The sequence below is a fragment of the Schistocerca gregaria genome, chromosome 2, assembly GCF_023897955.1.
Source record: "Schistocerca gregaria isolate iqSchGreg1 chromosome 2, iqSchGreg1.2, whole genome shotgun sequence".
Taxonomy (NCBI): domain Eukaryota; kingdom Metazoa; phylum Arthropoda; class Insecta; order Orthoptera; family Acrididae; genus Schistocerca; species Schistocerca gregaria.
Window position 1 is genome coordinate 1,030,864,684 of NC_064921.1, and position 27,324 is coordinate 1,030,892,007.

At 39.6% G+C, this 27,324-nt stretch overlaps 1 protein-coding gene across 1 annotated transcript in view; it reads left to right on the top strand.

Moving 5' to 3' along the window:
- LOC126335550 (uncharacterized) overlaps positions 1-27,324 on the top strand; it is a 432,035-nt gene that overhangs the window by 108,765 nt on the left and 295,946 nt on the right. The window contains exon 4 of the mRNA XM_049998951.1: positions 1,643-1,799. Coding sequence (XP_049854908.1) covers positions 1,643-1,799 — 157 coding nt within the window. The remainder of the gene's footprint in view (positions 1-1,642; positions 1,800-27,324) is intronic.

Here is a 27,324-nt window from a genome sequence, read left to right on the forward strand (position 1 = left end):
GTAAAACTCCACCAATCTTGGGGATTTGGTACGCTTTTGTCGTTGCTTCTGCAATAGTGTTCTGACCTGGTTTGTGTACTTAAACCACATGTGGACATATACACCACATAGTCAGACTGGAAAGAGTGGAGGCTGTCTCTTAGGAAGGGAATTTTTTTATCAGCTTTTTTTAAATAGATGTATTTTGTGTTTATTTTTGGTGGGTATGAATGTTACACTATTCAGTGTAGGTAAAACAATCTTGTGGTCACTAATCCCTGTATCTGTCATGATGCCCCCTATTTCATTAGGATTATTTGTTGCTAAGAGGTCAAATATGTTTTCAAAATCATTTACTTTTTGAGTGGGTGCTTGAACTTTTCATTCAAAATTATTTTCTAAGATGGTATTCAGAACAATTTTGGACAATGTTTTATGCCTACCAGCGACTTTAAACATGTATTTTCACCACCATATTGAGGGTAGGTTGAATTGACCAACTAAAATTGTATAAGTTAGGTATCTATTTGGAATGACACTTAAGTTTTCTTCGAACTGTCAGCAACGTATCATCTGAGTCCGGGATGTCGGTAAAAGGAACAAGTTATTAATTTATTCCAGTTGTCAGCTATAACCTCTACCCAAACTGATCATGAGAGCTATCGACTTCAATTTCAATAACAGGTAAAGTACTTCTGACAGCAATAAACCCTCCACCACCAACTGTATTTAATCTATTATTTCTGAAAACAGTTAGGTCCTGTGTAAAAATTTTGGCTGAACTTTCTGGCTTTACCCAGCTTTCCATACTTATAACAATGTGAGATTCAGTGTTTTCTTTTAGTGCTCAGAGCTCTGATTCTTTTCCAGCACAGCTACAACAGTTTACAACTACAATATTGATTGTTCCTATGTCTACCCTCTTCCTGTGTTTGTTCTGTGCCCTTTGAAACTGAAGCCCTTTCTGCACTAGTCTGAGACTCTCTAACCTCAAAAAATAGCCCAGTTCTTTGTGGACTCCTGCCCTATTTAGCGGAACCTAGAAAACAGCTATCAAATGGCGCAAGTCAAGTAGTCTGCAACCTAAGCCATCGCAGAACCATCCAAATCTCTGATTCAGACCCTCCATTTACCTTCATCTTTGCAAGCAAGACTGGCAGTCCCTACTACTTCAGGTAGCTGCCTGAAACCAGAGAGAATCCATTCTGACCCAAAGTGACACACATAGTTAATACCAATATGAGCCACCACCTACAGCTTGCTGCACCCTCTGCTTGTCGTGGCATCTGAAAGCACCTGTTCCTCACTTGGAATGACCACTTCTAGTATGCACACAGAGTGCACTTGGAATTCCTTCCCCTCCTTAGCAGGCATATCTCTGAGGGGCCTCATTACGTGCCTAACATTGGAGCTCCCAACTATCAGTAATCCCACCCTCTGTGAATGCTCAGATCTTGCACACATAGAGGATTTCTCTGTTCCTACCTGAACACTGAACTGCTTACTTGAATAGTATTATTAAGAAAAAAGACATATTGCCTTATTTTTCTTAACAGTAATATTCTAGAGAAGGGTATTACATTGTAGTTTTAAGTTTTCTGTATTTATTTGATCATTTCATTGAAGTCTCGTATACATTAATTATATAAATAATTTGTTTCAGACGTTAGTTAAACAGTCATCTCCCAGACCATCTGTAAGGCTTCAGGAGTACCAGTTACCTGTTGTTTCTTTCAAGAAGTCAAAAGAAGGTATTCCCAAGGTAAAAGAAGAAACTACATCAAAAGAAGATATTTCTGGGGCAAAAGAAGAGACACAAGGTACTTGCTTCCAAAGATAATATCAATCTGGTTCATTATTGCCATTACATGTTTGTATACTATTTTTGATAAGAAGTCTAGTTTGGGGACATATTGTTAGCAATCCAGCATTGTACTGCACATATAATTCAGCTATCCCCAGCTACTTCAGTACAGCTGAATTTTAGCTTTGCAAATTTTGAGAAGTGATAATCTCTCACAATTGTGAATTTAATGCTAATGAAAAGAGAAATACTGTTAACAATAGATTAGATTAGAGATTAGATTAGATTAGATTAATACTTGTTCCATAGATCATGAATAAGACACTTCGTAATGATGTGGAACGTGTCAGGTTAATGAAAGATGTCTGTACAAGATATTACATTACACAAAATATTGCATGACACTAATGCTTAATTAAGTTTTTTTCCCTCCCTTGATTTATATCTAAAAATTCAGCCAATGAGTAGAAGGAGTTGTCATCTAGAAATTCTTTTAATTTATTTTTAAATGTTGGTTGACTATCTGTCAGGCTTTTGATGCTGTTTGGTAGGTGACAAAAGACTTTTGTGGCAGCATAATTTACCCCCTTCTGTGCCAAAGTCAGATTTAACCCTGCATAGTGAAGATCATCCTTTCTCCTGGTGTTATAGCTATGCACACTGCTATTACTTTTGAACTGGGCTGAATTATTAACAACAAATTTCATAAGTGAATATATATACTGTGAGGATCCCTAGATCCTTAAATAGATGTCTGCGAGATGACCGTGGGTGGGCTCCTGCAATTATTCTGATTACACGTTTTTGAGCAATGAATACTTTTCTACTCAACGATGAATTACCCCAGAATATGATGCCATACAAAAGCAGTGAATGAAAGTAGGCATAGTAAGCTAATTTACTGAGATTCTTATCACCAAAATTTGCAATAACCCTAATAGCATATGTAGCTGAACTCAGACGTTTCAGCAGACCATCAATGTGTTGCTTCCAATTTAGCCTCTCATCAATGGACACACCTAAAAATTATGAAAATTCTACTTTAGCTACAGACTTCTGTTCAAAGTCTATATTTATTACTGGAGTTGTGCCATTTGCTGTACGGAACTGTATATACTGTGTTTTATCAAAATTTAAAGAGAGTCCGTTTGCTGAGAACCACTTAATAATTTTGTGAAAAACATCATTTACCATTACATTGAAGCAAAGCAAGCGCTGTATCATGTATAAGATACAGAGGCGAGCGAGTGCACGGGACTTACCCTAGTTCACTGCTAGTAGCGTCACGTCATCGTAACGCGCCTGCATATAGTATTGCACCACATTTAACATAAAAGTAAAAATTAAGATTTGTGTGTAAAACTTTGTTAAAGTATAGTTCTATGTAATAATGTTTCAGGTAACAAATCTTAATGTTATAAAATTAGTAGTTTACGTAAAATTCACGTTTTGAAAGAAAAATAGGAGGCGCTAAATAATGACGCTAGGAAGCCAAAATTTGGTGAGAAGGTGCAGTAAGAAGTCATTAATGAGTGGTGCTGGTTTCCAAAACCATAAAACTAAAATTGACTCCAGAATCCGCGTTTTTCGGAAAAATCAGAGGCGCGAAATAATAGAGCTACAATATTGAAAATTGGTAGGATGCTTCAGTTCACCCTAATAATAATAATGGAAATACCACAATCAGTTACCTCGTCTAGTTTTTTTTAGTAATTTAGTAAAAACTACTTTTGTGAGTAAAATGTACATAAGCATTATAGATTAAGTACTTTAAATTTTAATGATAAAACAAATTCTTTAAGACCAATGATCAGATAGGACAATTAACAAAGCTACACCAAGTTTTAGTCTTGTAGCATAATTAACAGCTGATACAAGTCTTGATAAAGCTATGGTTCAGAGGTAACAATCTACCGTTAGTTCCATTGTAAAAATTCTAGAGAGTAAAGTTTTAATTTTAGCGGGCTGAGATTTTCTACGTGCTTCTGTACTGCTCAGATGTATGTATACAAAAATTGAGAAGTTTGTAAAGCTATTATTAAATGTGATATTTAAGATTATGTGCCTGAGATAGCGATCATTTGGAGGCTGCAGGCATCTGCATAGGAACGGAAAGAACAGATGCTCTCTTGGCGGTACGCGCCGGAGCTATATAAAAAGAGCGGCAGAGGCAGTAGAAGCTCACTCTGCATTAGACCAATGCCTAGTCCACGCGAGCTTAACGTCCGATCGCGCCTCGCCTCGGGTGACGTCATAGCGGGCTGTGTCATGCGCGTACTTAGCAATGTAAACGGACATTGAAAATCGCGAGGACTGTACACCGTCCTGGATCGTTTAGACTTCGGTAACAAACTGTTATTGTGCCGTCCGTGTGAAGTATAATTCCGCGTGGCAAGTGGTGACTAACTCCACTTTTAAGGCGAGCATTAATCTTTTTTTTTTAACATTATTGCGAACTATTAATAGAGCACCGTTAGTTAGAGTAATGAACTATTCGGGAGGAACTTGCTGTAGAAGTCGCCTCTGAACTATTAAACGATTGGCTGTATTAACAATATTTAATGTCTTTAGCATTTTCAGAAGTTTCGAGTAATTTGTGTGAGCCTTTAAGATAATAAAATCTTGTTTGGAACTTTAAATTTTATTGAAGCAGCCCTAATCCCGTGAAGAACTATGGATATTTTTCGTTTAGCTGGGCTGTACAGGAATGTGGCCGTGCAGACTGCGAACTAAGGTCAGTAAGTTTCCCTTCGCTTTCTGACTGGCCACCAAATTAGTTGCCAGGCTCGCGTGATTTAAGGTGGCAATGTTCAACTTTCATTCAACATTAAACAACGACTTCTTCGCCATCCCACATATGTTGCATCGGCAATAGTCTGTTACGTGAAATGAACATTCAAACAACTCATTCGACGACTTCTTCGCCGCCCCACAACATCACTTAGTTCTTGGTTTTTGGATATTATTACTATACTTGTATCATCAGCAAAAAGAACTAACTTTGCATCCTCATCAATATGGAATGGTAAGTCATTAATGTATATCAAGAACAGTAAAGGACCGAAGACCAAACCCTGTGGGACCCCATGCTTGATAGCCCCCCAGTTTGAGGAATCAGCTGTTGTATTAACATTACATGAACCACTTATTTCAACTTTCTGCATTCTTCCAGTTAAGTATGAATTAAACCATTTGTGCACTGCCCCCCTCAAACCATAATGATTTAGCTTATCTAAAAGAATTCCATGATTTACACAGTCAAAGGCCTTTGAGAGATCACAAAAAATACCAATGGGTGATGTCCGGTTATTCAGAGCATTTAATATTTGATCAGTGAAAGCATATATAGCATTATCTGTTGAAAAGCCTTTCTAAAAACCAAACTGACATTTTGTTAGTACTTTATTTTTACATATATGGGAGGCTACTCTTGAATAAATTCCTTTCTCAAAAATTTTTGATAGAGTTGTCAGAAGAGAGATTGGGTGATAGTTGTTGACATCTGATGTATCCCCCTTTTTATGCAATGGTTTTACAATGGCATATTTCAGCCTATCGGGGAAAACACCCTGCTCCAAAGAGGTATTACATGCGTGGCTGAGAATCCTACTTATCTGTGGGGAACAAGCTTTAAGTATCTTGCTGGAAATGCCATCAATTCCGTAAGAGCTTTTAATTTTCAGTGAGTTTATTATTTTACTGATTTCAGAGGGAGAGGTTCGTAGAAATACAGTTGTTTCAAACTGCATAGGTATGGCCTCTTCTATTAGAAGCCTTGCCTCTTCTAGTGAAGATCTAGATCCTACTTTCTCCACAACATTTAAAAAATGTTTATTGTAAATATTTCCAATTTCAGATTGTTTGTTAGTACACTTGTCACTTAGTTTTATGGCACTAAAGTCTTCCTGGGCTCTTGGTTGCCCTGTTTCCCTTTCAATAATATTCCAAATTGCTTTAATTTTATTATCAGAGTTACTGATCTCAGACGTGATACACATGCTTTTGGACTTTTTAATAACATTTCTTAGTACCGCACAATAGTTTTTATAATATTGAACAATTTCAGGGTCAGTACTCCCTCTTGCTGTTAGATACAGTTCTCTTTTATGGTTGCAAGATATTCTTATTCTTGTAGTTAGCCAAGGTTTTTAATATGTTTTCTTGGAATTATGTTTCACTGTTTTCTTGGGAAAACAATTTTCAAATACCCTTTAAAATGTATCGTGAAATAAGTTATATTTCAAGTTTGCATTGGGTTCCATATACACTTCATCCCAGTCTAGCTCCTTTAGTCTTTCCCTAAAGTTTGCAGTATTTATATTGTTAATTGCCAAGCGGGAAAGCGCCGGCAGACAGGCACATGAACAAAACACACAAACACACACACAGAATTACGAGCTTTCGCAACTGGCAGTTGCTTCGTCAGGAAAGAGGGAAGGAGAGGGAAAAATGAAAGGATGTGGGTTTTAAGGCAGAGGGTAAGGAGTCATTCCAATCCCGGGAGCGGAAAGACTTCCCTTAGGGGAAAAAAAGGACAGGTGTACACTCGCACACACACACACACACACACATATCCATCCGCACATACACAGACACAAGCTTGTGTCTGTGTATGTGCGGATGGATATGTGTGTGTGTGTGTGTGTGTGTGTGCGAGTGTACACCTGTCCTTTTTTTCCCCTAAGGGAAGTCTTTCCGCTCCCGGGATTGGAATGACTCCTTACCCTCTGCCTTAAAACCCACATCCTTTCATTTTTCCCTCTCCTTCCCTCTTTCCTGACGAAGCAACTGCCAGTTGCGAAAGCTCGTAATTCTGTGTGTGTGTTTGTGTGTTTTGTTCATGTGCCTGTCTGCCGGCGCTTTCCCGCTTGGTAAGTCTTGGAATCTTTGTTTTTAATATATTTTTCCCATGTGGAAGTTTCTTTCTATTTTATTTATATTGTTAATTGAACGCACTGCTTTGAAATTCTGATTTTATATACTGCATGGAGCTATGCCATGTACTGTAACCAGCTGTGCACTATGATCTGAAAGACCATTCTCAACAGGATAAGCATTAATGTCCTTAAACTTATCTTGGTCTATAAAAAAGTTATCTATCAATGTCCTGCTGTTTTTTGTTTTCCGAGTAGGAAAATCAATGACGGAGCTCAAATTGAAAGAACTGAGTAATATTACAAGGTCATTCTTCCTATCACACTCTTTCAGGGAATCAACATTGAAATCCCCACAAATGATAATTTGCTTCCCCCTGTCTGACAGATAGCACAACAAAGCATCCAAGTTTTCTAGAAATAGCTGGAAATTCCCTGAGGGGGACCTATACACTGTTACAATTATGAAAGTGCCATCATTTAGTTTTAGTTCAGTGGCACATGCTTCCATATGTTGCTCTACACAAAATTTTTTAGTTTCTAAATGTTTTGTGCTGTGGAAGCTTTTGACATATATGGCAACTCCTCCTCTCATCATATTATCTCTACTTACATGTGCAGCTAATTTGTACCCATTGATGCTAACCTTTTGCATATCAGTGACAATGTGATGCTCAGACAGGCATAGTACATCTGTTACATTCTCAGTTTCTATATCTTCTAAACAAAGCAGAAGCTCATCAATTTTATTCTTCAATCCCCCAATATTTTGATGAAATATACTAACATTATTTTTCACTTTTGTGAATATCTTGAACTTTTTTAACATCTTTAGTACTTGCCTGGCTGAGTTTCCCACTGGACACTGATCTTACACTAAAAAAGAGTTTCCACCATGAGATGTAGTTCCTCCCCCCTTTAAATTTCCTGCTATCAGCCCAGCCAGTTTACCCTTCCCTTTCCTGTTAAGGTGTAGGCCATGTCTAGTATAGTCCCACCTACAGAGTGAATCAACAGGAACCACACAAATGTGTGACCCTGCACCAGATCCAAGTAGCCGTTCCAACTCCAAATTAACTCTCCTGACAGAAGAGGTCAAATGAGGTCGGTCGTGGCGCTCCAGAACCGACACAAACCCAACGCTGGTATGATTCGATGCCGATGCAATCTTTGCCAGGTCACACTTTATGCTGTACCCCGGATCTCTGTCAATACTGTTGCCCGGCCCACCCACAATAACCACGGTGTCTTCCTTAGTAAAACCTTTACATAGTGAACCTAAATCCTCTGTAACCTGCCCAAGTTCAGCACTAGGTTTGAAAAAACTTGTGACCTGGTAATCCAACCCTAATTCATCCTGCAGAAGTTGGCCCACACCCCTAGCATGCGAACTACCTAGCAACAAGACTTTCTTTCTCTTTGCACACTTCCCTACCTTCTTATTCAATTTGATGCTGAAAGCTTGTTGAGCCCTGTCTACATCTACTTCTGTGAGAGGCTCATCAGTTTCCGACTGAGGCAACACATCAAACCTATTTTGTACATTAATAGCAAAGCTGTCAGAAGAATTTCTTGGCCTGTTCCTTATGCCTGTTGCCTCTTCCCAACGCTGTTTACCCTTCTCCTCCCTTAACCTACACAGTTCTCGTCTAGCCTCATCTAACTCAGCCTGAAGGGCAGCAATTTTCCCCTCCTGTTTCCCCTCCTGATTCTGGCTTGCATTGGCAACAGTGATATGTTCTGCCTGAACAGCAAAAAGTAATTGATTCCTCTTTTCAAGTAAAGCAATGTGGAACCTTTAACAGTACAAGCTCTGTATAATACTTTGTAACATCACTTACAATATGGATTCGTGTCCCCATTTGTAAATTAAGACTGTGGCGATTTTGCAACAGTCAAGTGCTACGGCAAATCTCTGACTCACTCGGCTGTAGCCTGGTGTTCTGTCAACATGTGTTTTGTATGAGCCTCCATCAGTTAATACAATGTAGATATTTGGTATTTATGATCTACTTCATTCCATCTGGAGTATCACTATGTGTGCCTACACTACACTGGTGACTCTGAATTACCCCAGAATATGATACCATACGAAAGCAGTGAATGAAAGTAGGCATAGTAAACTAATTTACTGAGATTCTTATCACCAAAATTTGCAATAACCCTAATAGCATATGTAGCCGAACTCAGACGTTTCAGCAGACCATCAGTGTGTTGCTTCCAGTTTAACCTCTCATCAATGGACACACCTAAAAATTATGAAAATTCTACCTTAGCTACAGACTTCTGTTCAAAGTCTATATTTATTACTGGAGTTGTGCCATTTACTGTACGGAACTGTATATACTGTGTTTTATCAAAATTTAAAGAGAGTCCGTTTGCTGAGAACCACTTAATAATTATGTGAAAAACATCATTTACCATTACATCACTTAGTTCTTGGTTTTTGGATGTTATTACTTACTCTGAATCTAGTGACGCTACCAGCTACAGCTATTGTAGGTTAGTTGACTCATCTTGCTTACAACAACATTGAAGCCACCATGCAACCCTACAACTAAATACTAGCAATTACAAGACAGTGAGCTATTCAGTGTTGAGTTCATTGCTTTACAATGACAGCAACAACTCTTGCCTTTGGTTAAATGTGAAAGTGTCATTCTCTTGTGCATTGCTGGTGGTATCAGCAATTATGTTCAATATGTACCAATTACGTACCTTCTGTGTAACTTTGGATATGGATGCCACCCTGTCACAACCAAACAAGATGCTTATCAACAACTTAACCCTAGACACAGGGACTGATTATCTTCAATCTTGTCGCACCTCTACATCATATACTATGTTGGTGAACATGCTTGAATCATAAACGTAAACATGGTCTGTAGTAGCTGTAACATGATTTTTATTTAATCATGCGATTAGTTAATTTCAACTACTTGTCATTATGAAGCATGTGTAAAACCAACATGGAAAAGTCCTACATTGTCAGCATGCATTGCTTGTATAACTAACACTTTACATACCTCACGTTAAGATAGAACATTATTGCACAAGTTTCTTACAACCAGATGGTGCATCATAATATGCAGCCAATCCAGTTGGGCTGTGCATGGACATATTCCCAGATTTTACAGACAAGCTGTGGCCTCCACACGATTGCTCATCTGTCACCACTTTCCAACCAAATACAGTGCTACTTGGACCTCAGAAATTTCGTGGCAACCCGATGCAACTCAATTCATCCCACAAGCTACCACCCTTCCACCATGGACAACAAACATGTTGTTTGCTGTCACCAAGTGCATTTTGCATAATCACGGCATTTCTGATGACAGTTAAAAGTCCATCAGTTTACTGTGCCACCTCAAAGAGCATGCAAAACTTATCAGTGATGTTATATTGTTCCCCAGCCATGAACAAATGTGATGCAGTGAAGTCAGCATCATTCAGTTTTTCGCCAGAACAGTGGAATAGCAACTATATCAACTTATCTACAATAAACATTTAGGCACTTTGGGTTAGCAGAGAAGGCTTCTTGGATATTTTTCATCACTGGTGTCAGCATACCATTATTAGGGGCTGACTTTCTAAGGGATTTTCATTTCTTTGCCCAATTTTGTCTCATGGAACTGTTTTGCATGATGGTAGTGGATGTTGTTTCCCTGCATTTATCAGTGCTTTACTGTCCATCACATGCCCAATAACTACAGATCTCAGCTTGCACACTTTCACTTCATTTCTATATACAAAAAGCAATGTCCCAACTGACTAATTCGCTCATGCACTCTCTGATTCATAGTTGCCCAGCACAAACCACTAAGGACAGAAACTTTGAAATTTGCAGTATGTGTTCATCTTATACAGTAGGCATTGTTTAGAAGGGATTTTTCAAAATTCTGCCCCTAATAAGGTGAAATAGGGGATGAAATGTTTTATTGAAAATATATCACTATTATGGCAATTTTAAAGCTAGACCTATGAAAGCTGGTTTGTGATCCTCAGTCAGAAATAAAGAAACATGTCATTTTTATGTTTTCCGTCTTTACCTTAGTTTCTTTAAAGTCATGGAGGTGTGTACCATCTGTGCAACTAAATGAAGTCAGTTTGTTTGTTGCCATGTGCGTTTCACTTCATTTATTTGGGAAACATCATCAGTGGCAATTTACAGCGCTGTTAACACATGTGTATGCTCCTGGAGGTGTATTTGCTGTTCTTCACACTCCAGCTGGCCAATTTCTGGTGCTGTTTCATACATACTATGTAACATAGTAAGTTATTATGAAATAACATTCAATGCAATAAGGCACACTGCCATGTAGCATAGTGGCTTCAGGATGGATACATTTTTTTCTTCGTTCTGACTCACAGCGCAGCTGAAGTTACCAGCCATGAGAATGGTCTCAAGTAACATTCAGTTGGTACACAAATTCATACACCCTGCGAATCTAAATAAACCGTAGTAATTATCATCCAATTTTGTTCAAACTTGGTGCGCAATCTTTTGTTATTAAGGAAGGGATCCTATTAAAATTTCAGATTTTTATCTATTATAGTTACAGAGATTGAGAAAATTACTTAATGTCCTAAAACTAACACTTATGTTTCAAAACTCAGCTAGGAACAATTACTCAATGTCTTTTATTATTATCTAAAGTCATAACAAAGCTCACAGTATATAAAATCACGTAATTGGAATTTTCTTTTCAAAACTTTAATTACTCTACATTATGTAGTATAAAAATCATTCAAAATTATTATTTGCTTAATGTTTTTGTGTGAATAAATGGGAATGCACGAGAGACTGTATGTGGGACATACATTAAAACTTAATGTCATTTTATGTAAAACATTATAAAATTGAACCATGAGAATATTGTGTTGCAACCATGAGGCTGATGACGTATGTCGATGTTTGCTTGCTTTTGTAAGAGAGCATCCAGGACAAAAGACTGAAGCAGAAAATATTTCTATATTAATTTGTGCACTTTGTTCTATTTTATTAAAAAATATATTAGGAATTGAAATTGTAATTACGTAAATGAGTATGTGATTAGTGGTTGGCTAAGGCAAGTTTTGCAGCAAGAATGATCTGGAAGGATCACTCTGATTGGTCGTTCAGATCAGTAGCCAATCAGAACTAAGCAGTTCCCTCGTGCAGGTAGTTAGATAGGCAAAGAGTAGAGGAGCATAGAGATAGTCGCTCGCTAACTACTTCCGAGTAACACCATGCTAGATGACTCAGTGAAAATAGTATGTAAAATGAAGAACTAGAGAGATCATTTCAGATAGAATGTATCATGACTAAAGTAGTTTAAGTTATGAACGTTTTGAGGAAAGTGTGATGTCTCTGAATTAGTTAGTTGAAGTATTATAAGCGTGTGATCTTTTGGTCGTAGAGACAATTCCGCATGGCATGAAATACTTTGGCGGGCACTTCTGACATAGAAGACCTCTGAAATGACTGAATGTTCTACTCACTAATAGTGGTGGGTCAGTGACTGTTAGATAGCAAATTTAATCGGGTCAGACTTGCAGAATTTCTGGCTGCTTTTTCGTTTGAAAATATGTTGTATAGACTGAACTTGGAATGATTGAGCCTTTGCCTTATTAAATATGGACTTGGTAGCCATATCATGTACTTTATTAAGAATAAAAAGCCGTTTCAATAGAATTTTTAAATGGTTACTGTAATTAAACTTCATCCTCCGAACGCCCGGATTTTTTTGAATATGAACTTAGAGGAACTGATCTGCAACTTGAGTTACACAGCCTCTGTGTGGTAGGTATTAGGTAGTGGTTTCATCAACACTGCTTTACACTGCCTAGCATGTATCTACTACTGCAGAGTGAAGGGACATCAGAAGGAAGAAATATAGAGTTGGGTGAACTGTTTGATGAAAGTGACTGAGCGATAGTATGGAGACGAAAGGGTGACAGGATGAACCCATCCAGCTGCATCTTTTCACATTGCATTTTTCACTTTCACTTCCATTTGGTATTCAACATATGTTGATCACCAAGTGGAAGTGAAAGTGAAACATGTGATGTGACAAGTGTGTATGAAACAATGCCAGAAATCGGCCAGCTGGAGTGTGAAGAAAAACAAACACATCTCCAGGAAAACACACATGTGTTAACAGTGCTGGAAATTGCCACTGATGATGCTCCCCAAATGAATGAAGCAAAGCGCATATGGCAACAATCAAACTGCCTTCATTTAGTTGCACAGATGGTACATACCTCCAAAAAAGAAACATGTGTTTCAGAGTTATTGGAAATTTTAATAACTATGGGGGTGAAATGGTGGGTGGAAAGCTATTTTGAAACTAAATCATTACTGAAGAACTACTAAAGTATTTTTTAAGATAAATCTATGAACACTATATTATAAGAAGGGAAGTTGCTACTCACCATATAGAGGAGATGCTGAGTCATCGATAGGCACAACAAAAAGACTATCACAATTATAGCTTTCATCCATTAAGGCCTTCTTCAATACACACACACACACACACACACACACACACACACACACAAATGCAACTCACACACATGACTGCAGTCTCAGGAAACTGAAACCACATTGCGAGCAGCAGCACCAATGCATGATGAGAGTGGTGGCTGGGTGGGGGTAATGAGGAGGCTGTGATGGGGAAGGGGAGGTATAGTATGGTGAGGGTGAAGGACAGTGAAGTGTTGCAGGTTAGCCAGTGGGCAGGGGAGGGGTGGGAAGGGGGGGAGGGGTGGAAAAGGAGAGAAATAAAAAGACTGGGTGTGTTGATGGAATGACGGCTGCAAAGTGTCGAAATGGGAGCAGGGAAGGGGCTGGATGGGAGAGAACAGCAACTAATGAAGGTTGAGGCCAGGAGGATTATGGGAATGTAGGATGTATTGCAGGCAAAGTTCCCATCTGCGCATTTCAGAAAAGCTGGTGTTGGTGGGAAGGATCCATATGGCACAGTCTGTGAAGCAGTAATTGAAATGAAGGATATGCAGCGTGTTGAGCAACAGGGTGGTGCACTTGTTTCTTGGTCAGTTTGTCAGTGGCCATTCATGTGGACAGATAGCTTGTTGGTTGTCATGCCCACATAGAATGCAGCACAGTGGTTACAGCTTAGCTTGTAGATCACATGAATGGTTTCACATGTAGTGTTGGCTTTGATGGGATAGGTGATGTTTGTGACCAGACTGTAGTAGGTGGTAGTGGGAGGATGCATGGGACAGGTCTTGCATCTAGGTCTATTACAGAGGTATGAGGCATGAGGTAAGGCAATGGGAGCAGGGGTTGTGTAAGGATGGATATTGTGTAGGTTTAGTGGATGGCAGAACGCCACTGTGGGAGGGGTGGGAAGAGAAATTCTCATTTCAGGGCATGACGAGAGGTATTCAAATCCCTGGCGGAGAATGTAATTCAGTTGCTCCAGTCCTGTGTGGTACTGAGTTATGAGGAGAATGCTACTCTGTGGCTGGACGGTGGGGCTCTGGGAGGTGGTGGGAGACTGGAAAGATAAGGCATGGGAGATTTGTTTTTTGTCTGATGGCTTTTCTTCGATCCTAACCCAGTGCTGTTCTCCTTTGATTTGAGTCTTTCATGAAACATCTGTAGAAATAGTGGGGTGAGCTTCACTTAAACCAACAAGAAAAGCCGATGGTGGCGGCTCTACAGGGCAAATCTTCAGTGTGAGTATTTTGTTATTGTAGTAAACCTTTACACTACTGGTAGTTATCTACAGAGAAACACTGTTTTGATTTCTTTTTGTTAAAGTATAAAACTACTAGAGATTTTGTAAGAATGTGAATGTTGCTAGATATGTAATGAAAGGAAAAGTGTTATATGAAAATCCAACAATGAGAAAGTTTTTCAGGGGGCAGCAAAGGGGAACTGATGCTGCTGAAGGCTGTGGAGACCATCAGTGGGGCATTGAATCTGTGTGAGCATTTGGGGGAAACTGAGTACAGCAGCGGGTGAGAGCACACACAGACATCAGCTTCTCCACTGTCTTCTTCAAGACTCCAACATAAACTCTCATTTATTCTAGCTGCTCACACCTGGGGCTTCAATAGTTATATGAGAGTCAATCTTGGTGATAAAGACGGTTGATGTTTGCTACACTGCAGAGAGGAGGCTGTGAAATAGCGTTTTGGAACTATTCCATCTGTTGTGATTTGCACCATTGATGACTAATAACTTTTCTTCCCAGTAGTTATGCTACTTGTTATAGTAATTGTTACACAGTTATGTATTTTGTATGTATGCGACATGTACCTAAACACTTGAAATTGTGTATTAGACTATGTTACCCCTAAACCCATTACTCATTTATTTAATTTAATTGCACTGAGTCCAGCAGTATGATTAGTAATCAATTACAGCATGTTAATCACAAAAATGTTGAGAGTTGAATTTCTTACTCTCATATGATTTTGCCAACATCATGTGAGCTAATATCTATTTGTAAAATAAGTATCACCATTTATTATAAAGAATGGGAGTTCAAATTTACAGTAATATATTTTACCAGCCCTACAAATCATGGACCTTGTCAGGTAGATCGTTCGCCTGGTGCAAGTCTTTCGATTTAACGCCACTTTGGCAACTTGCACATTGATGGGGATGAAATGAAGATGATTAGGACCACACAACACCCAGTTCCTGAGTGGAGAAAATCTCTGACCCAGCCGGGAATCGAATCCTGGCCTGTAGGATTGACATTCTGTCGTGCTGACCACTCAGCTGCTGGGGGCAGTTGACCTTGCTATGATGAAGTGGCTTTCATCCCTCAACATCATTGATAGTCTCACTGTAGATTCTATCACAATTGAGTGGTGTCTGTTTGGAGGCCAGACAAACATGTAGTTCCTGAAGAAGGGCAACAGCCTTTTCAGTTTTGCAGGGACAACAGTTTACTTGATTGATTGATCTGGTCTTGTAACATCAACTAACACAGCCCTGCTATTCTGGAACTGCAAATAACTGAATGCAAGGGGGAAAAGACTATAGTGGTTCTTTTTCCCAAGGGCATACAGCTTGCAACTTCACTCGGTCTTGTACACAACCTTTTATCATGACTCATCTACAAAAGGGGTTTGGTTGTGCACAGTTGCATTCATGCCCTATATTGAGTAAATAGCCAGCCTAAGTACAGCAGTGAATGAATTCAAGTATTTGTCTAAATTATGATCATTCACAAATGATTTACACTGACAACAGTTTAGAATGAAAATGTTTTTATTTTACTAAATCACATCCAAAAAACAAACTAATGGCCACGTGATACTATGTCAGCGGCTCTTAGCTGCACCAACCTTACTGCACCAACGGACCACCATCAAAAGACCCCAACCTTTGTCCCCTATCCTCTGTCCTATGTCCAGTCGTGTGACACTACATCAATCAAATATATTATTTCTAACATGGCCATCATGCATTTACAATCTTACAATATTAAAATATGTAAAACTAAATACCTTATATTATTTTGTAGACAATTGTCAGATTATTTAAATATTTAAGAGCACTCCAAGAGCACTCCACTTTTTGGCAGTTTTACCCCTCTTCTTTTGTTTAATCACATCTTTGCCTAAAAGGTGTGGCATACGAAATACTCATTTTGCTCTACATAGATCGAAAACTGAACATTACCTTCACAATAAAAGACAATAACTTATTATGCAGAGGTTCTCAAACATCCTTACAACTTGTGATTCTTGAGTTTCTCCCGGCGTATTTGATAATCAAAATATCCACGGGTGTACTGCCGGTCTATAGTGTCCAACGGGCACAATATTTCAGCGATCAAACATGTCGCCATCATCAGGTGAACTGACGGACTGAGCTCCTGTGAACGCGCCGGCACGGAGATCCGTACGCTATGGCTGCTCAGGGGGAACTGGGTTCAGTCGCGGCGGCGGCCGATTTAAATACCCTCCGCCCGCGGCGCGCTCCCTCCACCGTCTGCACTCCGCGCCACGGTAGCGCGGTGGAACAGATTGTGACGGCGTCTGAGATGACGTCGGTGTGATGGCTCTGTCCGCCATGGTCGTCACAACTATGCATTTGCTCAATTTACTCTTGATTAACCCAATCGCTGGTTCCCAGGCCTTGCTAAGATTATAGCCACAGTCACGGTTTATGAGGCGATGTGATGCATAACCTTAGCAAAATTTGGAACAACATTCTCGGAACGACATCTCTTTAGAAAGGCAAGAGTACTTAGCAAACGACATCTACGGTGGCGCAACTAGTTTTGCACTTGTACATAACATTGAACACTACCTCAGACATAATTTAGCAGCCAATAGACAGTTTTTAAACATCAACCATTAATCAATGAAATGGTGGAAATAGTAACCACAACTAATCAGACCAAACAGGCAGCAAACACATTGTGCTAGAAAAATACAGATGGGTACTCGATCTAAGAGTACTGGCCCACTAAAGTTATCAATTGAAAGTCAGTGAAGAGTGCTTGCTCACATGAATTAACAAATTCAGAAGACAGTTTTTAAAGCAGAAAATTTTAATTAACAAATTCATGGACCATGTACACTGCAGTTAATTAGGTAAGTTTAATAAGAAACATCAACTAGATTTGGTGCCACTAAAAGAAAGCTTCAGGCACTATCAAAATATTTAAACAGCTGCTCATGCTAAAGCTGATGGCCCCCTTAGAGTAACAATTGAAAATAACTTTTTTTAAAAAAGCAAGTAACCTTAAGTCTCTATGAAGACCACTAGCTCATGATAATTAAACAATACAAAGGGCAATTTTTAAAGAGTAACATCTAATTAAGATAGTAGTGCATGTAGACATTCACCACTAGTCGAAGCAATCTGACAGGTAACTTTAGCCTGTTTTTTTTTCTAAACAGATGATCAGACCAAGGGCACTAGCCTACTAAATCTTAACAAACTGAAATAACATTTTTTTTTCTTTTTAAACAGTGATGATAAATCAGTTAGTGACAGTCTCCGTACTGAACAACTAATTTATAGTAAATGCAAGTTACAATAAACATATTTTTCATGTCCTGAGGATCCTTAGGCTGCAACATCTTATTACAACACGAACACACAACTTACAGTTCACTGCACTATCAGCCACACCAAATTTGGAAATTTGTGGTAAGATCCTATGGGACCAAACTGCTTAGGTCATCAGTCTCTAAGCTTACATATTACTTAATGTAATTTAAACTAACTTATGCTAAGGACAACACACACACCCATGCTCGAGAGAGGACTCAAACCTTCTACAGGGGGAGCCACGCGAACTGTGACAAGACGCCTGAGACTGCTCCGCTACCCCGCATGGCTCAGCCACACAAAGTGGTGGATATAATGAATGAGCATTCTGCTAATGGTAGAACAATGGGCAGTGTGAGTGCATGTTCAACAAAAATATGATGACCTAGTTAGTATACCATCATACTCACGTCCAAAACTGGTCTTCCGCAGCACCTTGACCCACAAGTCTCTATAACAAAGAAAGGCAAATTATGAAGAACAAGGTCCCAACATTCGGAAAGCTTGCTCCAAATGAGATAGCTGACAGATAACCAGTTCACACACAAGGAGAAAATATGGTAATACTTAAAGCATGAAACGGTTGCCAAACAACTCTCCCCATGCTCATTTCCCCGAGCTGGGTCAGGCCACTTGTGTATAAACACCCGACTCCATGCTGTAGCAAGCCCTGGTGCAGTGAAAACAGAATTAAATACCAACACTTTCTGGGAAAATAGACCTGGACGGACATGTACATACCTTGAATGATAGATCCCTTAATTGGGCAGATAAGATAGAATAGGCAGGTAGGGTAGGTTGAGGTTAGATATAGTCAGGATTAGTGACATTCTGTGGGAGGATGAACATGACTTAAGGTTATGTTAGTACAGGATTATAAATACAAATTCATGTAGGGATAATGCGAGAGTAGGTCTAATAAGGAGTAAGAAAATAGGAATGTGGGTAAGATACTATGAACAGCATAGTGCATGCATTGTCAAAGTTAAGATGGACACGAAGCCAACAACCACCACAGTAGTACAGGTTGGTATCTCATCTAGCTCTGCAGTTGAATACACAATAAGAAACTAGAGATGTGGGTAAGCTACTGCGAACAGCACTAAAATGCAGCCAAGATAGAGATGAAGCCAACACACACCACAGTAGTACAGGTTTGAATGCCAATAGCTCCATGGATGATAGAGAGATTGAAGGAATGTGTGGTGAGATAAAATACAAATAAATCACTCAGATTGTTAAGGGAGGTGAAAATTTAATTGTTATGGTGAGTTCAAATTCAACAGTAGGAAAAGGAAGATAATGAAAAATAGTAGGTGGATTGGACTGAGGGAAAGGAATGACAGAGGAAGCTGTGTGTTAGAATTTTGTACAGAGTGTAATTGAATCATTGCTAACAGTTGGGTTAAGAATATTAAACAGATGGGAGACACTGGAGCTGCCTGCGGTGACCATGCAGTTCTAGGCACTTCAGTCCGGAACCGCGTGACTGCTATGGTCGCAGGTTCGAATCCTGCCTTGGGCATGGATATGTGTGATGTCCTTACGTTAGTTAGGTTTAAGTAGTTTTAAGTTCTAGGGGACAGATGACCTCAGATGTTGAGTCCCATAGTGCTCAGAGCCATTTGAACCATTTGAGACACTGAAAGGGCAACACAGAGATTTTGGAATCAGGTTTTAAACTTTAAGACATTTCCAGGGGTGGATGTGGACTCTGACCACAATTTATTGGTTACAAGCTGCAGATTAAAATTGCAAAAAGATAGGAAATTAAGGAGCCGAGAGCTGGACAAGTTGAAAGAGTCAGATATTGTTAAGAGTTTCAGAGCATGCATTAGGTAACAGTTGACGGAAATAGGTAAAGAAATACAGTAGAAGACAAATGGGTAGCTTTGAGAGGGTGAAATAATGAAGGCAATGGAGGACCAAATAGGTAAAAAGACAAGGTCTAGTAGAAATACTTAGAAAATACAAGGGACATTGAATTCAATTGACCAAAGGAGAAAAATATAAAAACAAACGACTGAAAGGTGATAAGAAGTGCAAAATGGCAAAGCAGGAATGGGTAGAGGAGAAATGTAAGGATATAGAAGCATATATAACAATGGGAAAGAAGATACCACCTGTAAGAAAATTAAAGAGGCCTTTGGAGGGAAGAGAAATAGCTTTGTGAATGTCAACAGTGCAGATGGAAAACCAGTATTAAGCAAAGAAGGAAAGCTGAAAGGTGGAAGGAATATATAGAGGAGCTATGCAATGGAAATGGACTTGAATCACAATACTATACTATGGGAACAAAGTGTCGATGGAAATGGGTTAGGAGATAGGACTCTGCAAGAAGAATGTGACAGAACACTGAAATATCTAAGTCGAAACAAGGCCCTTGGACTAAGTGACATTCTGTCTGAACTACAGATACACTTGGGAGTTTGAATCATGACAATCCACCTTATATGCAGGACATATAAAACATACAAAATATCCCCAAACTTGAAGAAGAGTGTAATATTTCCAAAGAAAGCAGATCCTGAAAGATATAAATACTACTGAACTACTACTACTACTACTACTAGTAGTAGTAGTAGTAGTAGTAGTAGTAGCAGCAGCAGCAGCAGCTTTATTCATCCGTAGATCTCTTTTTACAAGGATATATGACATGTCAAAGTATTTACAAATTTAGATCAATTTAAAATAAGCTAATTTGTATACACATATATTTACAGACTTCTATTTAGAGACAATCATTAGATTTACTCCTGGTATACAATACTTTTTTTACAAATAACTTATTAAATAATGTAATGTCACATTGTTCACAAATATCTCACTAACACACACGCACTGGTAATCTCTGGGCCATTTTCTGTACAACTTCCCATTTGCTATCCTGAAGAACTGAGTCAGCATCCCTCCATAGTGAGTGAGATGTTGAGCTCAGAAAGAGGGAGAGGTGTTAGTATTCTGCTATGCATAGCTTGGCGGTAAGTATTCCTAGAAAGGAAGAAAAGAAGGAAAAAAACATAAAGTGAAGGTTTTACGTGGAATGTTGGATATTTCACAATCATTATTATTATTATTATTATTATTATTATTATTATTATTATTATTATTATTTGTTTGTACAACAGTTTTTATCAAACCCCTACTCTGTTTTAGCTAAGTAATCATTCATTGTATAAAATGTATTGCATAACAGGTACTTTTTAGCTGCCTTTTTAAATAAGTGTATTTTTGCAATTTCTTTAATCTCGTTTGGTAATTTATTGTACAGTTTTATTCCTTGGTAGAAAATGCTGTTTTGAGTTTTGTGTTTATTTTTTCTTGGTAAATGTAAGTTGAGTCTATCTCTTGTTGCATGGTCATGGACAGAGGTGTTTGTGCAGTAATTACCTATGTTATTTTTGATGTGTACAACTGTAAATGTATTCACATGGAGCAGTTAAAATCTCCAGTGTTTTGAATAGATCTTTACAATGAGCATCCCTAGTATTTCTGGTTATTATTCTTATGGACCTTATCTGGAGTCTGGAAATTGTGTTCATATTTTGTGCATTTGTTCCCCCAAAAAAGAATGCCATAGCTAAGAATTGAGTGTAGATATGAATAATATGTAACTGAACGACACTGGATGTTACACACTGATGATAGGATTCTAAGGGCATAACATGCTGAAGACAGTCTGTTTACAAGTACCTTTGTGTGTTCATACTACTTCAACTGAGAATCAATATTCATTCCTAGAAATTTAGCATTTGTTACACAGTCTGTAGAGGTGCCAACTACATTTGATTTAACACTGCAATTTTTCCTCTTCAAACTAAAATTAATGGCATTAGTTTTCTTTATGTTCAATGTCACTTTATTCCTTATTGACCAATCATAAACTTCCCTGAGAGTTTCATTTGCCTTCTCAGCAAGGAGTTCTCTTGTTTTCTAAGTGACTGTAATATTGCTGTCATCAGCGAAGAGAATGTTTTCACCATGAGTAACACTACTGGGAAAGTCATTTATGTATATCAGGAACAGTATTAGGCCTAATATGCTATCTTGTGGAACCCCTATATTAATGTATTTTGTTTCTGATAAGTGTTTTACTAAATGTTTAGATCTATTTGAAGTATGTGTTATCTCTACTCCTGGTCCCCTATCTGTTAGGTATGATCGTAACCAGTCATTAGCTAGCCCACTTATTCTTAATGCTTCTAATTTATTTAATAGAATCTTGGGGCCAACTGTATCAAAGGCCTTAGATAGATCCAAAAATATGCCTGTGACACACTCATCTTTATGAAGAGCATCAAGTACAACTTTTGTGAATTCTACTATGGCTGACTCCATAATTTTGCCACTTCAGAAACCAAACTGTGATTCGCTTAAAAGATTATATTTATTCATGTAATTAATTAATCTGTCTTTCATAATTTGTTCTATTATTTTTGAGAATGCTGACAGCAGGGAAATGGTTTGGTAATTTTCTATGTCTTCTGCATTACCTTTCTTAAGCAAAGGTACAACTTTTGCCTATTTGAACTGTTCTGTAAATGTCCCTGATGTGAATGATTCATTTATTATATTTGTTAAGGGGCCTTCTATAATCCCTATGCATTGTTTCAGTACACACACTGGTACTTCATTAAGCCTACTGACTTTTTATTTTTTAGTTTTTGAACAGTTTTATTGACTTCATTCTCTGTGGTTGGAAGTAACATCAATGTATTTAGTGGAACATTATTTACATGTGTTATATTTGTTTGGGGGAATTTTTGCTTTTAACTTCTCTGAAATACTTGGAAAATTCTTACGTACATAGGTTGCTAAGTGTTGTGGATCATTTATTACCTTATCCTTCTCCCTTAGCAATGTGTAATTCTGAGATTGTTTGCCTCTCCCTGTTTCCTTTTTGTAACATCTCAGGCTGCTTTGCTTTTATTCCTATAGATCTTTTTGTATCTATGATAGAAATTTAAGAATTCTGGATCATTGTGAATCTTTTTCATGGAACTGATGTGTTTAAGTGTTTGGGAGGACTTCTTATTACCTGCTGTTATCGCTCTGTTTTTTTGAGATGTTGATACAGAAATGCATACTTTTGGAAAGTATGGTTAAACAATGTGGAGAATTTAGAGAATTTCATATTCACATTGGTTTCCTTATGCATTTCATCCCAGCTTCGTTTATCAAGTTCTTTTGAAAATTATTTTTTTTTTTTTTTTTTTTTTCTGATGGATGTTGTTTGTAGGCAAATAGTTAGGGAATGATTCAATGCCTGATTTTACTTATTTGACAGAGATGATCTGATAGTCCGAGATCTTTTACAGCTACATCACATTTTTCCCCTGTCCATATTTGTGGCCACATGGTCAATTACTGATGCAGTCGTCGTAGTAACCCTTGTTGCACTATTGGCCAATAGGGATATGCCAAAACTTTGAAGGATGTTTATGAAGGTGCTGCTGGATTCATTTATGCTAGTAGTGTTGATGTTAATGTCCCCACACAGAATTATGTTGACCTTTGTACTTGAGACTTTATCTAAAACTTCTGTTAACTTATTGAAAAAGTGTCTGCACTACCACTGGGAGATCTATACACACACAAATGATTAATTTCTTGGTGATATCAAGCCCTGTTAATTAAATAGCTGATATTTCAAAATGTTTGTCTTCACTTACTGTACTAAGGTCATGCCTCGATTTGAACTGCATTCCTTTTCTGGTATAAATGCATGATCCTCCACCCCTTGAAGTAGTTCTGCAGTAAGAGTTTGCCTTTTCATACAATGATAATACTACATGTTGGATTTCTGTGTCTCTACACCAGTGCTCAGTAATACAACCTACTGTACAGTTCAAAGATTTGAGCTAAACTTCTAATAGTTGTACACTCCTGGAAATTGAAATAAGAACACTGTGAATTCATTGTCCCAGGAAGGGGAAACTTTATTGACACATTCCTGGGGTCAGATACATCATATGATCACACTGCCAGAACCACAGGCACATAGACACAGGCAACAGAGCATGCACAGTGTATATCCACCTTTCGCAGCAATGCAGGCTGCTATTCTCCCATGGAGACGATCGTAGAGATGCTGGATGTAGTCCTGTGGAATGGCTTGCCATGCCATTTCCACCTGGCGCCTCAGTTGGACCAGCGTTCGTGCTGGACGTGCAGACCGCGTGAGACGACGCTTCATCCAGTCCCAAACATGCTCAATGGGGGACAGATCCAGAGATCTTGCTGGTCAGGGTAGTTGACTTACACATTCTAGAGCACGTTGGGTGGCACGGGATACATGCGGACGTGCATTGTTCTGTTGGAACAGCAAGTTCCCTTGCCGGTCTAGGAATGGTAGAACAATGGGTTCGATGACGGTTTGGATGTACCGTGCACTATTCAGTGTCCCCTCGACGATCACCAGAGGTGTACGGCCAGTGTAGGAGATCGCTCCCCACACCATGATGCCGGGTGTTGGCCCTGTGTGCCTCGGCCGTAAGCAGTCCTGATTGTGGCGCTCACCTGCACGGCGCCAAACACGCATACGACCATCATTGGCACCAAGGCAGAAGCGACTCTCATCGCTGAAGACGACACGTCTCCATTCGTCCCTCCATTCACCCCTGTCGCGACACCACTGGAGGCGGGCTGCACGATGTTGGGGGGTGAGCGGAAGACGGCCTAACGCTGTGCGGGACCGTAGCCCAGCTTCATGGAGATGGTTGCGAATGGTCCTCGCCGATACCCCAGGAGCAACAGTGTCCCTAATTTGCTGGGAAGTGGCGGTGCGGTCCCCCACGGCACTGCGTAGGATCCTACAGTCTTGGCGTGCATCCGTGTGTCGCTGCGGTCCGGTCCCAGGTTGACGGGCACGTGCACCATCCGCCGACCACTGGCGACAACATCGATGTACTGTGGAGACCTCACGGCCCACGTGTTGAGCAATTCGGCTGCATGCCCACTATACGCCCTCGCTCAAAGTCTGTCAACTGCACATACGGTTCATGTCCACACTGTCGCGGCATGCTACCAGTGTTAAAGACTGCGATGGAGCTCCGTATGCCACGGCAAACTGGCTGACACTGATGGCGGCGGTGCACAAATGCTGCGCAGCTAGCGCCATTCGACGGCCAACACCGCGGTTCCTGGTGTGTCCGCTGTGCCGTGCGTGCGATCATTGCTTGTACAGCCCTCTCGCAGTGTCCGGAGCAAGTATGGTGGGTCTGACACACCGGTGTCAATGTGTTCTTTTTTTCCATTTCCAGGAGTGTATTTTATTTTTTATTGATTGCATGTTTTGATGGATGATTGTTAAGTCTGTGAAATGCACCATGTTACTCTTTCCAGTGGTTTGTTTTTCTTTGTGACATCTGCTATATGTGATATTTGAGGTGTTAAAATCTGTCTTGTGAGTGATTGCTTCAGCATGTTTTAAAGTCCTGGAGGTACTCTTTAGGCAGGGGAACCTGTTGTCTGGATTTCTTGTAAGTAGACCTACTTTTCCTACCTATGACAACAGGTATTTGACCATGTGTGGTCTGAGATCCACCCCCTATACTTTCATAAATCAGCTGTACCAATCTTCCCTTCCCAGTCCTGTTTTGGTGTAGGCCATGCCTAGTGAAACCCCGTATGTGATAGTCCTGACGGGCACCAGAGAAACATAAGAAAAGTTGGCTGTCCTCGGAGCCATCCCTAACCCCACAGTGATTCAACTCACAGCTACATCAAGGTGTGGTGCCAGCACAGTTCAACAAAGTGTACGTTGGTGCCATGAGTCCGGTAAGCTATCTTGTTCAGGTCATCACCTATGTCGTATGACCCATCCTTGTCTAAACTGTTTGCCACCCCATCCACTATCAGTACAAGGTCCTCTTTTGTAAAGTCCTTACATAAAGACCCTAGGTCCTCTATAAAATGACTTTGCCCTGCATTTGGCTTGAAGATACTGGGGGCCTGGTACGCTGCCCCTAAAATTTCCTGTAACTGAGGGCCTACACCTCGCACATGGCTGCTACCTAGCAGCAGCACCTTCTTCTTCCTAATACTTTGTACATTCCTAGGCTTCTTGGACTTAGTTGAAGTTGCTGCACATTTATTGCTCCTCGTTCTACCTGAGGCTCTTCTTCACTTAACTTGGCAGTAGCAGATACCTGTTTTTGGTGTTGATGATAAAACTGTGGTTTATGGTGTGGGTTCCTGTTGTCATGTCCTAGTTCATGAACCATGGGCAATGTATGAGTGGCCAAGTAAGTGGTCCTGACAGTCGGGATACAAGTTACTTTGGAATAAGGCTGGGCATTTCGGACATATTGTGAGTCATGGTCACCTTTGTGCTTAGACAGCAAAGACTACCAAATCCACTGGTTAGTCCCTCAACCATTAGGAGTAAAACTCAATGGGACCAGGGGCAAGTAAGGCTAGAAACCTGCTTCCCTGGTACTTTAAATATGATGCTGGCAACAATCAGAGCAAAATACCTTGGACCTTTGGAGGTGACTGAGTCCCACCTCTAATTGACAAACCAGGGACTCCTAAGATCCGACTCAGCAAATGAATGGTAACGACATGGGGAGCTATTAATATCAATGGGGCTACTCTGAGAAGAAGGTAGAGCTGGCAGAGGCTGCAGCTTAATGACATTCGGGTAAGGGGTGAGAAAGCAGAGGAAGTGGGAGAATACAAGGTCTACCTGTCAGGAGTCAGAGCAGGAATGTCACAATGGGGTGTAGGGCTTTACATCAGGAAAGAAATGGAACCCAGCGTAGTTGCAATACGGTATGTAAACCAATGACTGATGTGGATAGATTTGACAGTTTCTAGCAAGAAAATTATTATTGTGTCAGTATATTCGCTTTGTGAAGGGACAGATCAAGATAAGATGGATAGTTTTTATGACACACTCAGTAATGTAGTTGTTAGAGTAAAGGGCAAGGACAGTGTTCTGCTCATGGGTGATTTTAATGCCAGAATTGGAAATTGAACAGAAGGGTATGAAAAGGTTATGGGTAAATTTGGAGAGGATATGGAGGCCAACAACTCTTGGATTTCTGTGCCAGTATGGGCTTAGTAATCCTAAACTCATTTTTTAAATGTAAGAACATTCACTGGTATACTTGGGAAGGCAGGGGAACCAGATCTGTCATTGACTATATAGTAACAGATCAGGAAGTTAAGGAAGTCTGTGAGGGACACATGTGTATTGAAGTGATTCTTTGATGACACTGATCTCTATTTAATCTTCAGTGAAATTGGTATTGTCAGGCCGAAAGTGCAGATCAGGTCCATATGTAGGAGGATAAGGGTGGAGAAACTGCAGGATAAGGAAATCAGGTGCAAGTACACAACAGTGATCTCAGAAAGGTACCAGTTAGTTGAATGTAGTCATTTACAGTCATTGGAAAAGGAATGGACAAGGTACAGGGACACTGTACTAGAAGTGGCTGAAGAATGTCTTGGAACAGTAGTGTGTAAAGGTAGGATGAAGCAAACAGCTTGGTGGAATGACACAGTCAAGGCAGCCCGTAAAAGGAAAAAGAAGGCGTATCAGAAATGGCTACATACTAGAACTCAGGTAGACAGAGAAATTTATGTTGAAGAAAGAAACAGAGCCAAACAGATAATTGCAGCATCCAAGAAGA